The 15420-nt window shown below is 37.2% G+C and overlaps 1 protein-coding gene across 1 annotated transcript in view; it reads left to right on the top strand.

The window, feature by feature from the left end:
• PLPPR4 (phospholipid phosphatase related 4) overlaps nucleotides 1–15420 on the top strand; it is a 29892-nt gene that overhangs the window by 2136 nt on the left and 12336 nt on the right. The window contains exons 2-3 of the mRNA XM_056497871.1: nucleotides 10708–10893; nucleotides 14380–14509. Coding sequence (XP_056353846.1) covers nucleotides 10708–10893; nucleotides 14380–14509 — 316 coding nt within the window. The remainder of the gene's footprint in view (nucleotides 1–10707; nucleotides 10894–14379; nucleotides 14510–15420) is intronic.

The following is a 15420-nucleotide window of genomic DNA, read 5'->3' as shown; positions in this document are numbered from 1 at the left end:
ATTAGGAAACTTTTTGGTGAGGTATCAGCCCAGTCCCTTTACATAGCAGGAGGATATGAAACCGTTTCCCACTTCTCAGTTGAGTACTCAAATCACTTAGGTGAAAGGGTAACAACAGTTCATGTGATACTTGAAAGGAGCATGTAGCTCGTGTTCCCTGTGAACTCCCACTCTGCGTTTGCACACACGCGCACCAATTCCAATCAGACTAACGGGAATGCCTTTCGAAAGCTTTGGAGCACAGCAAATGCCAGCACTTCAGCAGCATCAGGGAAAGGACATGACTTCAAATCTTCTGTTGTGATTGGCTCAAACAGAACCAGATTAAGTTGTACTCCATAAAGAGGGATTTATTCAGAGATCATTTAATTGCAATGAGAAGTTTGCAAGTGTAAGGGATAGAGGAGTCACCCAGTGTGGTTGGCAGGCATTCACCATGTCATAAGGATTTCCTTTGTAAGCAGGAGGTAAGGTCCTAATGCAATCCAACAACAGCCAACTACTTAAACCAAAAATTTACCTACTTTAAATAGCTTTCTTAGTTTCAAAGCTTTTATTTTCATAAATTGATGGTAAGAAACAGTCTTTCAACCTCTTGCCTCTGAATTCTGTCAATTATTTTATGTGATTTTTTTTTCCTTTTGGCACTCATCCTCTTTTATTTTCCCTCTCCTGATCATAGCAGACAGTGCCTTTCCACTCTGAATTGCAACAAAAAAAAACCATAGCCCATTAAGTTTCCACCTTCAAACAAGAAAAGTAGGGCTTGCTGACATCCACTTTCCAGCAAGACCTTTGGCTTGAGCTAGAGCTTTGAAAGACAGGGAAATGGAAAGAAAATGAAGAGACAGCTTCTGAAAAATGTGTGTGGGTCATTCTCTAAAAGCATTGGAGGCAAATAAATGTTATGAATTAAATCTCAACACACTTTCAATTTCATGTTTTCAAGTTTCACGATTCATAAAATAAAATAACTTGATGACTTATCCTATGTCTTATAAGAATGCTTTAGGGGTTATTTTAAAGGACTGGCAATAGTTCTGCTTAGCAGAACCTCTTATTAGCACACACTCCCAAGAGCTGAATAATTTTAGATTGCCTTGTGCACGCTTACCTGAAGGACATGGTAATCATCACTGCAGGCAGTTAGGCCTCTTTTATTTCTAATTATGCTTAAGGCATTTTAGGGTTCTGTAGACTGACTGTTATGGGTTATCTGAATTTCATTTGCATAGCTGAGAAAGACAAAGCTTTCCATGAAAATTCATAGTCCCTCTGGCCTAGTGGGAATTACTTTTCATGGTACGAAGTCTACATACCTCTGGGAGACTTTGAAAATTAGTATTCCTGGAATAAGTTTTGGGTTTTATTAACTGACTGTTTTCAGCATATTCAGAGTATAACATTATTATATTCACTTAAAGAAGAAATGTTGATGTCTTGAAGTTTAGTATCAATCTGGAAAACTTCCAGAGATATGTAGTTTCTATTCCTGGCATAGTGGTCACACTTTGGAGTCAGGATAGATAGATTTCTCTTGGTGAAGGAAATAGACTGTCTTTACTTATGCTCTCCCATTCCAAAAACTCCTGGTTTAAATCCTGTTCTTATGGAAGTTGCATAAATTTTTCTTTTGAATTCAGTGATGTTACTGCTTCATCCAGTGCCGAGTATGTGGGAATGCAAAAGGTCAAGGTGTTGTCAATCTGCATGACTCTATGCATTTATTCTCCAGCTAAATTGTGTTGCTGTAGCACAGCCTTCATCTGCTGGTTGTATAACTTCCCGTGACTAAAATTGGAGATATTTAGAAATGTCTCTTGTGCAGTTAAATTTTCTTCCTTATGCTGTCTTCTAGGTCCTGTGTTATGAATGCATATGGATACAGCTGATTTTTCTGCATTTACCAGAGCTCAGCCAGGCCTTAATCAGTTTGGAAACATTTCTTCCAGTAGTAGATGACCACTTATTTTCCTTGTTCCCCAAAGAAGTTGTAATTCTCACTAGCAGAAAGCACAAGGATCTGTTATCATTGTGGAACTCCAGGCTGCAGAACTCAGGAAGTCATGAGACCCCACTGAAATAAGTGCATGTAGAGAATGGCCACTGGGTCTCAGTAACAGATGCTTTACTTCCTTTGGTTTCTAACATACACTGAGATAGATGGGCTTGAAACATCATTTGATACTCAGCAGCACTTCTTCGTCACATCTGGAATGCTTTTCAGCTGTTCAGCCATGTATGACCCACAAAAATATTTAAATTACAATGATCTGCAAGTCTTGTATAGGTGTGACTGCAAAAGACCAAAAAAAATAAATAAAAGAAAAATCTGTGATTAGAATTATAGGCTCTAGGAATGAATCTTGCTTCCTAAGAACAAGATGATTTGATCCAATGTAAGAATTAAACTGTGCCTTAGAGGCACAGTGTAGTTATAGTCCTCTCTAGATTGGTTTTCTGTTATACTTAAATTAACTGGGGGCTGCACCCAACAAAGATCCCCAATGACAGAAGATGAAATTATCCCTTTGTTACTGTCAAATTAGCGTAATATTTTCCAAATATGCCTTTTTCTCTCAAAAGAGTCAATGAGAGGAGGAGGAGAAATACACTTAACTCTCTGCTCATTGAGCTGACCCAGTCCTGTGGCTGACTCTCAGAGGACAGATGACATGTGCTTACGAAGCTGCATTACAGACCAATATCCCCAAAATATTAGGGGACTGTCTGAGACTTGAGGAGGCTGCTATGCATTCAGAGTAGCTGTATAATTCATTGGCCAAGTCATCAATGTTGCATCCTTCCTGTCACTTCTGTGCTTTTGGAAGAGCCATACAGCCTAAGCAATACCAGCTTTTAGAAGGAGATGACCGTAAAAGGGGAATTAAAAGGGAGGTGTCACACCTGTGCCAAGGCTGTCTTTGGAAAACAAATGCAAATGCCACAAGCTAGATGTCCCTTCTGGTTTTGGCTATGTGCTTGGCAAATGTAGAGCTTGAGTAGCTCTCAGTGAAAGAAGGCCCTGCTTCCTTTCTCTTCATCAGAGGATGATGAAGAGCAACATACTCTTGACCTAATACTTGCAGTAGTAAAAGAAAGCCTGAATATGTTAGAAATTAATGGAGATACATTTTTCTGAATTACTACCTCTTCCAAGAATGTATAATCCTACTATCTGAGATCATCTTTTATAGTTGTTAAAAATCTATTACTCTGGAGCCAAAGTTAATAAAAAACAGCATATTTTGGAACCTTAACAAGAACAGGAGCTGAGCTTTTACAAACATGGTACCTTGTCTGATGATCCTGTCACTTGAAAGTTTAGTTTGTAGGGAGTTCAGAAGTGGCTAAACAGCATGGGAGGAAGCCACTGAGAAGGGGTGGCATCTACAGGATTACATTTTTTTTGTATGTAGGGAAATCAGCATGCTTTAGAGAGTACAGTAAATTTTAGCATTGTGCAAGGGCTGGCAGCTTTGTCCCTTCGAGATGGAATTTCTGAAGAAACTTCTAGCTGAAATTTGGTCACACTGACCTGAAAACATCTGCCTTTTGTTGAAGTGCTGCTGTTCTTGATTTACCATAACATTGCAGCAGGAGCATAAAATAAACTTTGTAATCAACAGTTCATGTAATATCCTAAATCTCACTGTATGTGGTTATTAATTGATTGTAACAATCAATTATTAATTTATTATAATTATTATTCATGTAATCATATAATAATCATTATGATAAGGAGCCATCAATTGTCTTTGAAGTCACACTGAAAAGAAATGCAGTACTGGTGTTTTTGTGTTTTAAATTTGTGTCTGAGAATTTACTTTAAACACATATATTTAATATAATATATATAATATATAATATATAAAATTTGTAAAGTATTTATAGATTACTCCTGCCCAAAATATTTTTAAACCATTTTTATTTTTTTTAGTTTCTCCCTGTGTGATTGCTGCTTCACATATATTTATAAAAGAAAGAGAAAAAACACTTTCAGGATTATTGACTGAGATTTTATGAAATAAATAGGAATTGTGTCATTGATCTATCAGCTCTGGTTTTTGTTTATGGTTTTACAGATACTGAGACCTTTCTATTAAGATCTGGTAGAAGATAAGAATAATTTGAAGAGTTGCATGAAGATAGTTGTTGTATTTCCAAATCTAGACTGTAATTGACACAAAACAATTAAATTAGGTTCTAAAACCAATGCTGGAAATACAGATAACTTAATTTTCCAAAATGGTGATTATAATAGATTTCAAAGACATCTGGGATTTGAAACTCAACTTTAAGTTGAAATTAAATCAAATAGCATTAAATCTAGGAGAAGAAAGGCTGTTATATCGTATCTGTACATAATTTCCACAAAAGTTAGACAATGATGAGGGACAAGTACTTTAGAGAAAAGAGTAATTCCCTATAGCTTCGGGCCAGATGAAACCTGCATCCAGAAAAGGGACAAGGAGCAGCAGAAACTCAAATTCAGGCAGAAAAGCAAAAAGCCTTTCTACAGATGGAAGCCTTAGATTTCTGAAAAGACTGAATGCCTTCTTTTATAAGCCTGAGACATTTAAGAATTAAGTTTAGAACATAAAAATAAATCTAAAAAACTCACTTTTCTGTCAAGCCAGTCCCCTGCTCTATAGTCATCCCATGCTTAGTACTGTCTCTTCAGACGAGTACTCTCTTTGAGTCATGAGCCCTCAAAAATGAGAAAATGGCAGAATTTGGCTGATGCCATTTCTTAATACTGACCTGTTCTGGAAGGTCTTCAATTACAGCAATGACCTCAGTATTCCCCCCTGTCAGGATAAGAGAATTCTATCCTCTTTCCATTCTCTCCTTGTGTCCATTGTGAATCCCACAGCAAAGTACAACAGGACAACAGCCAGGGTGGTTGAAAGCTGCAGTCACTGTTTGTAGTTGGATAAGGAACACCTTGTCTCCTCCAACCCACTACAGCCCTCTTTCTTGTCTCATCCATCTGTTGTGCCTTGTCATTTAGACCGTGAATTCCTTGGCACAAGGACCGACATTTATGATAAATTTAATAGAATCTTCTACAGTGCTACAGCCTTGTCATGGGTACTAAACATAGTTATTAATTAAACAATCCTTCTCTCAAAGACTTAGCTGATATTTTTTTCATGCTGGGAAACCAATGGCATTCATTTGCTATCTCTTCGAGGCAATCCTGTTTATCTACTTGATTGCTTACAAAGATTCCCAATTCCCAGAAAACAAGAGAAACATCAGGAGACGGCTCCCATACTCAGGAACCCCTTGCTTGCTGTGGAAGGGTTGCAGAACCATCTAAGAAACTGAGAAGTTCCTGGCCATCCAAGTCTGAAAATCGTTTATAAAATATAAAATATCCAAACAGTGTACCAGGCATCCCATAACCCCTTCTTTCGACAGCTGGGCTAATCATACTGTCTTTAGTCTGCATCTGGCAAACCATGTCTTGATTTCTCTGAAAGCTCCTCTCTTCTCTGCTGCTCCTCTCTTTCCTGCCTACCTTTCATACAGGCAACATCACCACAGCATCTGGGTATGAGCTCATTGTAAGAGAGGACACCCAGACAGTACAATTTAGCAAAGCAAAAGTCACATAACATCAACCTACATACAAAACAGGTTCAGTATCTGAGTATGTGACATTCCATAGCTGAATTCCCCGAAAACCCATGAATTTTAAGATGTTATTTTCCTGAAGAAAAAGAGGGGCTTTTTGCTTCGTTAAATGTTGATGAATCTGAGAGTAAAATATAAAACTACCAGTGTACAGTTTTAGAGAATTGATAGAAGCCAGGGATTCCCAGTTTCTATCCACTCCCATAAGACTTTCCTACTAAGTCTTGATCTTCCACTGACCCATTTGCAAGACCACTGCTGTCACACTAGACCTGTATTCCTGCATTACAGACAGTGCAATGTGGTGGAGTTGTAGGTGTAGGTAGGAGATGAGGCATGTACTGGTACTGGTACATGGAGACCTGAAGGGTATAAACAACTGACCCAATGGTCTGATAAAGAAATGCAGAACTGCAGCTGGCAAAACTGAAAGGTTTGAGATCAAAAGAGAAAGAAAAAGAGATCAAAAATAAGAATCCAATGTATGTTCACCATGCTACATAGAGTAAATTGGGACTTAATGTGAAAAGACAGACCAAGAGAGAAGAAGGCATAAAAGTGCATTAACAAACAAAAATGAACCAAAGTAGTTCCTAAAGTGAGGAAGAATCTGAATTCCCATCAACATTATACTGCTCCTGAAAAATTATTTGGGATGCACTACACTACAGCTCATTTTATACTAAATAACTACTTGTTACTGCAAGATATAAATACAAAAACCATGCAGAGATATGCCATAGAAAGATATGAAAGTAAAACAAATTTGCCATAGCCTGATTTGTAAGGTTTAAAGACAAAGCCTGTTTGATGAGCCTCAGCCCTGAGTCCTTGCAAACTCAGTACAAAATCTGTAGCTTGTTAGTAGAAGTGATGATACTGTCTGTAGTGGGCTACAGACAGCTCTACAGGTTCCTTGTTTCATACATTCAAAGTAATGGAAAACTAATCTTAGGCCAGTTTTAACAGAAGCATTTCCAGGTATCTAGAAGCACCCCAGCAATTTTGGGCCCCGAGGTTAAAAGTAACCAACTTCTGAGTTTTGGGCAGGACCAGCATGGCTTCTGTGCATAGGCTGCATCATATGACCTGTAGCAAATTGTGCTTGCACTTGAGCATCCTGGACAATCTTAATCCTCACAAGTAAGCCAGAAGCACTCCAAAATTATCCCCAGAGCAATCAGAGCATGTCCCACAGAACAGAGATGAACAGCCTAGAGAACTGTTATCCCCGATCTCTGAACTCCTCTCCCAGCCATCCATTCTTTCAGTCCTCTGTGATCTATCATTGTGATAGCTGTCCTGTGCTTCTTGGCCAGCAGAAAGATTTGCTACATGTCCCATCAGTTCAGAGAAGTTGTTGTGCTGCTGAATGCTACTTTGGTTTTCCTGCACTGTGTAACACAGGAAGTTTTCTCCTTACAGCATCTCTGGATGTTTGCATCCTTGTTGAACTCTTGGGAACAGAGAATATCTTTTCTGATGCTTGGACTATTCCTCAATCAATACAGCAAAAGCTTCTAAAATATTAATAATGTTAATTATTTTTAATAGCAAAGTTCTGTGATTTATTGAAGGCTTTTAACTTACATTTTAAGAAAATAGCAAGGAGGGAAAAGACAAAAAAACCTCTTAAAAAAAAAAAAATAAATAAATAAAAAGACCACAAATCAAACTTTTTCAGTAGCTATGCTGATTATCCTTTTGACTTTAAGATTCTAAGCTGAATAGAGTGTGACCATTTGGGTCAAATTCTAAATTTACAGGTCTAAATTAAAAGCTAAACAGGGATCTTTCTCCATTAGCCATCCAAGGAAGTAAGTGTATAAAGACTTATTAGTCAGGATTAGTCAAGAATTGACGTTGGGGGTTTTATTATTCTAATTAGGCACAGGAAAATTCCTATTCCATTTTGTAATTAAAACAATACACATTCTACCACCTAATTATATTTGACATTTTCAAGGTGTTGGGCGCCGAAGTCTATAATTACAGAAATGCTGCTGCCTTAAGCAGAACACTCCATAAATATTCATATATTAAATAGCCAGTTATACTGTTTAGAAGATTTTAGAAACATTTGCCTTTTCCTTTTTAGAAATGTTAGACTTTTAGAAGACATATTTTATATTTGTATTTTTAAAAAGATGGGAAAAAATGTCCTTTGGGACCTGACATACAATATACAGCAGAGTGACTACAGACCTATTCATTAGTATTGTAAGCAGTTATTTCAGAGATTCATAATCCTTTAGAATGATATCTTTTCTTTAGCAGAATGGATAATTACAGTCAGAAATAACATGTGAGTCCTGTACTGAAGTCATAAGACAGTAAAATGCAATTCCTAAAACTCCTTGATTTTTTAAATTAATAATAGCTGCAGTTTACACATGGTAGTTTAAAGAAAAAGTTATTCACCACCTTTTATTTTAGTGTTCCACAATAAAATACCACTTCAAATAATTGCCTATTTTTGATAGTTGAATACTGCCTTGTAAAACAGTTGCCTGCCTAAAAATACTGTGATTCAAGTTGAGTTTGCCTTGTGGTTAATGCATAAGCTATTGTTAAGAGAGACCTTCCCTTCCTGATATTGAAGAAGTGGAAAATTAGTGAAGATGAAACTATGAATACAAGGTGTTCCATGAGTGGGCCTGCTCTGTGTTTCTGTTCTGGGAAATTAACCTTTGGGGACATCTTGATAAAAGGGCATAATTTCTGAAAAGAAGGGACAATAGGCATCTGCTTGTTTTCTCCATTTAGCCCACTGGAATAAGTGTGTCTTGTTGCAAGGTGCTTTGCTCAATGGGACATGGACCCTGACTAAGTCCTTAAGTATGACTTTCAAATAGTTAATAATAAAAGATGTTGCATATGTTTCAAGAGTTAAATGTAGTGCAGAAGGGAAGCTGAGAGCTCAAATGCTGTGCAGAATTTCAATGTCTTAGCAAGAGCAGCACAGAGTCACTGCAGGTTCCCTGCACACCAGGACAGGGTACAGTGTGGCAGCCTTTGGGTCATGAAGCCCCTTACCCCAGTCAGCAGGTCTCTATGCAGACAGGTGTTGAGAAAAGGACACCCAGCTCCACAACAATCTAAATTATTCCCAGAGTATGAAGAGTTCAGGGAAGTCCTATTTCATCCTGCACATCTATATAATGACTGGAAGCAGTCTAGCCTATGTTGACTAATCATGCATGCTAGCATTATGGTCAATCCAGCACAAAGTGAGGATTATATATATACCATATTATATATACATATATATTATAATATGTATTATATAATGTATCTTGCTAGATAACTGGACTTCTTCCTGTGATAGGCAAGAAGCAGGACTTAAATTGGTGACATTCTATGTAATTATTTCATACATATTTCTGTCAGATTATAAAATAGTTATATATTATGCATTCACAAAATATGTGTTACATACTGTGTATGTCATATGCTGTACATAATATGTGTGTATGGTAGAGTATGTGAGTGCAAAATGGATGTGTTTGGGTTATACATATATGTATATAAATATGCACACTATTTACTGGAGCAAACTTCCTAGATGCCTGGTCTTATTTCTGTAATGCTCACAGCATTTAAAGATGCCAATCCACATTTCCTCCCTTTGTGCACAATCACAGCCTCTATACTATGTGACATTACAATGCAATCAACTTGAACACAGATACAACCAGACAAGTGACATTCTTCCACTCACCACCCTCTTCAGATTCTGCTTGGAACACTTTGAAGACAAAACTCACCCTTTTCAAATCAGCACATCAAAGATAAGCTGTTCTTTTTTTAAACAAAACTCATATTAAAAGATGTTTTGATTAAATTTAGTAAGAACCCTCCTTCTTTAATCACTCAGAATTGCATTTTATGCACAAAGAGCCTGAATTTTATAAGCTCAATGCTTAAAAATCAGAAAATGACCTGTTAATGCAAGAAACCATTGTCCCTCTGTTATATAGAGCAGATTTTATTCATCATCTTCACAAAATACATATGGATCCCATTTTACCTCTGCTTTTATATTGCATTGTAGAATGGGATGGATGACATTGATTTTAAACAATCCGTTGTTTTTGTAAATGTGAACTGAGCGTTGCAAGAATAATCAAGTATGCTCAAAATTCTTTTAGGACAGTTGCTGTTTCTCATAATCTCAGATGCTCTTAAGCATAGGTACCTCACATCCTGCTGGTCACCTCGGAATGCTCCAATGCCCATCTGCCAGGGCTGCTCTCTTTGTTCACTTATAAACCAATAGCTTTAAAATGCCTTTTTGCTATATCTTCTCTTCAATTACTTCCTTCCATAGAGATTTAGTGGTTGATCCTGTTCTTTAAGGATCTCATGGTGAGCAGAGGTGAATTTGGGTTCCCAGAAGGGCCAACTCTGCTCTTAATAAATTAGTGGAAGTAATTGCAAAGGGTTAGATAACTAAATAGCTAGAGGATAAAAGAATTGTGAGCTGTAGTCATCAAGGTTCTAAACAGACTGAGTCTTGCCAAAGTTAATTGCTTTTTTGATAGAATTGCGAAATGGATGTGCATTATTACATATTTAGATTCTAGGGAAGGACTGGATACTGGTTTTCATTAACTATTACTTTGAAACTTAATGCAAAATGGCTTTGATGTAAAGACTGCCGTACATGACAGGGAGTTGCTAAAGGACCAGAAAGGGTGATTGATGAATAGCAGGGTGCTGAGGCCCCACATGGGAGACTGTAGTCCTGATGCTTTCCTAAAAAAAAATTTAAATCAAAGTTTTTCTGTTAATGATTCATAGATGAAAAGGCTAAATTATATGTGCTAAAGATTGGGCTGGGTGTTTTGACTAGCTTGGTATACAGCAGGATTATTGATATCAACTGAACAGTATCATATCTCTAGAGAATTAATTATTTAGAGATAGTAAAAAAGGCATGACAAGGACCAGTGAGATATAAACTACAAACATCAAAGAGATGTATTAACAGACTGTGTTGTCTTTGCAAAAGCATTGCTATTCTATTTCCAAACAGTAATTTGTTGCTTTCTTCTCTTCTAGTTGCCCATACTGGCATCTTCTGTTGTTAGCCTCTATTTTCTTGAACTTACTGATGTCTTCAAGCCAGTTCACTCTGGATTTAATTGCTATGACAAGAGTCTGAGTATGCCATACATTGAACCTACACAAGAGTCTGTTCCTTTCTTGATGTTGCTTAGTCTGGTTTTTGCTGGACCATCAGTTACGGTAAGTTTGAGGTGCTACTGTCACTTAATAAAGATTTTGAAGTTTCAGTTGGCATAAGAAAATAGCTCCTTTGGTTTGAGTTAAGCTGTAAAGTGTCATCCAGGCTAGTTTCCTTAGGATTTTAAATTCATGCTTCATTCTTCTGTAACAAAAGGAGATATACTCCTTAGAACATTCCACATAGCACTTCATCTGCTGTCACTGTCTTGATGTTGGGCTTTAATGTTAAGAAACAGCATCTACAGTTGCATGAGAATAGCTTGAATCATTCTGTTATGCTGAACAAATATTTGAACTTTTACAGACAGGGCATCTCCATACTCTCAGATATATCAAAAATGCAAGGTTTTTTTTCTGAAATACAAGCCTTTCACAGCCCTGAACTTGCCACTTTTGTCAGAACTAGCTTTATTCAGAGAGAAGGTATATCAGTCTTGTCAGTGAACTCAATTACATTTTCCCAAATAGAACTGAAACACCTCTAAATTATAAGTTAGTCATTAAGAGCAGGCAAAAGTGGGCTGGTTTAATCATTCACTCAAAGGGAGGAGATGATTTCAACAGAACAGAAATATCCTGTCAGAATGAGCAGATGGGTCAGTATTTTACAGAAAATAAAATATAGATGGATAGATAGATAGATAGATAGATAGATAGATAGATAGATAGATAGATAGATACAGACAGACAGACAGACAGACAGACAGACAGACAGACAGGAGAGAATTCATTTTGTCTGATTTTAGCGGTTCAGATAGGAGTCTGATTCTCACACCACTCTTGTCTGGCAAGTGGAGAGAGAAATTCACCTTGAGTGGGTGATTCTATGCACCCAAAAAACATGATCAACCTTTTGAAAGGATCTCTTCTCCCCCTGACAGCAATGACTATGCATCTCTGTTAGGCACCTCTCGAAGGGCGGCTGCAAGTATAACTGCTTCCAGCTTCTCTTAATTTTCTTAACTTCAGTCAGTTAATTCATTGTATAATACTATCCAATTTACAGTTACAAAACATATAAAATGTGATGCCTGTGTAAAAATTATCAAGTGCTGTTCTCTCTTTGCTTTCCAGAATGTTTTTTATTTGTCTGGGGGTTTTTTTGGGTTTTTTTGTTTTGTTTTGTTTTTTTGAACGGAACAGTTCTTACTGCATTTGATTTTCATTGCTTTAGAAACCATTTTTGAAGGATTTTGCACAACTAGCAGGCTAAAAATTATACATTTAGGAACTGGGAGCTAGGACTCTTTGTGATCCTGGTGCTAAAGATTGTTGCAAACACTGAATACTGTGATAAAAGCAAAATACTAGTATTGGGGTTTGGATGGGTTTCTTAAGTGTGTCTGCTGACAACAAACTGGACTTTCTGAAACAGCTATAGAAGGAATCTGTCTTAGGCTCACTTGGGCCACAGTAGGTGGGAAAACCTGGCTTTTATTTCACAGAGTTTATGTTAAGCCTAGGTAATATCAAACACCTTAAATCAGGATAAAATATGCCTCTTTCATTATAAAGTGTTAAGGCCTTTGATTGTAACTTAACTCTTTCAGCATTGCATGACATTTTGAAATAGAAAATGTTATTCTTCCTTGAATCATTCTACCAGCAGTACAGAAAATTAATCAGAAGCATGCCATTATTACACAAGGATCTGTTTGGCTTTGGGGCTTTGAACTTTTTTTCTCATTATTAGTAAGTGGCAAATCCATTTAAAAAGATCTGTTCTGTAGCCCTGAAGGGTTACAGAAAATAACTACCTTTATCATTGATATATGTCTTACAGCTTGTGGCATAGATGAAATTTTGTGTATGTATTCAAAAACTGCAGGAGACTTTAGTGTGGAACACCTGGACTTGAAGATATTTTCAAGATAGATATATTATGTCTAGAACATTGTTAAATCTGAATTGCAGCATGATTTCAATTTGCTTCAAAAAACTCTGAATCTGATACACTGATAGATTTTCTCTCTAGATAGTCACTCAGAAATGTTAGGACCAGTTATTTAATCATATCAGTGAAGGTTCAAACTCTTATCAGCCACTGACTAAAAACCTGCTTAGAGGTAACAATATCCCTTCCAACAGAGATCACAAAGACATTAAATCACATTGATTTGGGAAATCAATTCTCAAGGAGAGAAATTCACTGCTGGCAGTTTCACTCCTATTGCCTGTTCTACTGGGAGTGTTTTTCTATGCCAGTCTCTGAATTTTCCTTGACATAGGCCTTGTTGGTTTTTGCTCTATCACACAAGATAATCAAACTGTCTGGTGTTTTCCCTGTACCAGACATTCTCTTGAATTTGGCTAAAAACTATTAAGAGTTTTTTCTGAGTATTATGTTTAGAACACTACTGGTTTCTCTGGGAAGCTTCAGCAATAAATTGATCAAATGTAGACAGATAATAGTGGCCATAGTTCTCAGCTAATTAGAATTCCTTAAATAACCGTTACCACTGGCTTTTCCATATCATAAGAGAACCTTCACTGCTTTGATATTCCTGGTCAAGAAATTTCAATTTATTAAAACTTCAGCTAATAAAGAGTTAGACTAAGCTTTTCCACTTTACCTCCCTTTTCCTCAGGGGGAGGATATTAAGTATAGATAACACCATTGCAGATTCAGCATAATTCAGATTCTTTGGCATCTCATTGCATTATAAGCTTTGGGCATTGCACGGATTAGTTTTCAGTGCAGCTGTGGATAGGCAAAGTGAATCTACTTTTGCTGGTGGGAATTGCCTCATTAATTGCAATATTTCAATTCAACCCTTACTCTGAACTCTGTACAAACCCTGTACAGAATTCCAAATATAGTTGTTCTATTGAACAAAGAAAACAATAAAATCTGAGACTGCAAATGTATAAATGTCTCTGGATTTTCCAGCAAGTGACACCATTTTTTAATTTTTATTCTCCCTCTTATAAAATCTTGTCTAGGGTTTTGGTCATAATCTGTTTTGCTTGGTGTGTTGTGAGGGACCATAAGGACAGGACTTTTTCTGCTGCTGTGGATCTGGTTAAAACCCAAGCCAAATTAAACAAATACAGAAGAACAGGCTGTCACATAATTAGAAGCTGCTCAGGATTGCTAGACTTGTGGCCAGGACTGAATGCTAAAACCACTTCAGGAGCACTAAAATATTGCATTGGCTCTGGATTATTATAGAGGTGATATTTTACAATTACTGATTTTTTATTGTAGAAGCATTAAGTTTCAGCTTTAGATCAAGGCCTGGATAGCACTGAGCACTGTATACTGTATGTCATTTGCATTTAATTTCAGGGCCATCTTCTTGCCTGCCCTCATTCAGGCTAAGTTGCATTACTTTATGTTTACATACTGATGTAAATCTTTTAAAGTTGAGTTCATGTCAGTGGATGACACTGGTTGTGTTACAATTGTATTACAGCCCTTTAAATTCAATCAGGATCTTCTGAGTAAGTGCTACATTCAATTTAATGGCTCCTTTGTCATTGCAGATAATGATAGGAGAAGGAATTCTCTACTGTTGCCTGTCCAAAAGAAGAAATGGGTTTGGAACAGAGGCCAATATTAATGCAGGAGGATGCAACTTCAATTCTTTTCTTAGAAGAGCTGTCAGATTTGTTGGTGGGTTTTGCTCACAAGAAAGAACTTTCCACATACATTGACCATACAGGTTTGCTTCTCTGAAACAGCCTTTCAGGACAGTGCAGAGCTGTCAATAGCATAGATCTGCTAGAAAAGATGAGAAGAAACTCAGACTGCAACAGAGCAGCCCCATACTCAGTAACGGAGCATTCATTATTCCATATTCCATATTCCCTTTCCTCTCCTGCACTATTGTTAGTATTTCTAAAAGAGAAATTTGTTTTTCCTTCCCTGCCCACCTCGAGTTGGCTGCCTTTTAATCATTTCAGTGTATAGCTTCCCCTGCCTGTCTTCAGTGCATCATAAGGATTCAACCCACCTGTCACACTATTCAGCATGACAGTGAAAACTTGTCAGAAACACAGTAGGTTTGACATTCTTTTTCTGGAATGTGTTTATCTGCTTTCAAAAAGGGTTAGAATATGGCAACTTAAATGATAGAGGAACACGTTGAAATCTTTCGTTTTACTGTTTTGTCATTTATGAAAAACATTACTTTGATAGGCAACTGGACTTTGATTCCCTTCTCACTGGTAATTTCCTCTCCCAATGAGGGGCTAAAGAAAAAGTTTCCTCTGTTTCAAAAATCTTTTGTTAGAGAAGGCAGCCTAGGCAAAGACAACCAGCAAGACAGCAGACTGAAAACCCGGTAGCACAACTATTCCCTGGGTTTTGGTAGTCTGGCAAACAGGGAGGTAGTGACAGGCGAGATTATGAAATCTGTCACCAGTAAAGCTTCACAAGAGCAGCAGTGAGGAAGAGAGCACAGGGTAGATTACACCGTGAGCAAGGAGGACTGCAAACATACCCCACGTTCATTTATTCTCCTATTTGGTATTCCATCACCAAAAAAACAAGCTCAAAGACACATTAATTTCATCCCCAATTCC

Source organism: Oenanthe melanoleuca, chromosome 8, assembly GCF_029582105.1.
Source record: "Oenanthe melanoleuca isolate GR-GAL-2019-014 chromosome 8, OMel1.0, whole genome shotgun sequence".
In the NCBI taxonomy this organism is placed as follows: domain Eukaryota; kingdom Metazoa; phylum Chordata; class Aves; order Passeriformes; family Muscicapidae; genus Oenanthe; species Oenanthe melanoleuca.
This window is presented reverse-complemented; position numbering and strand designations above follow the sequence as displayed.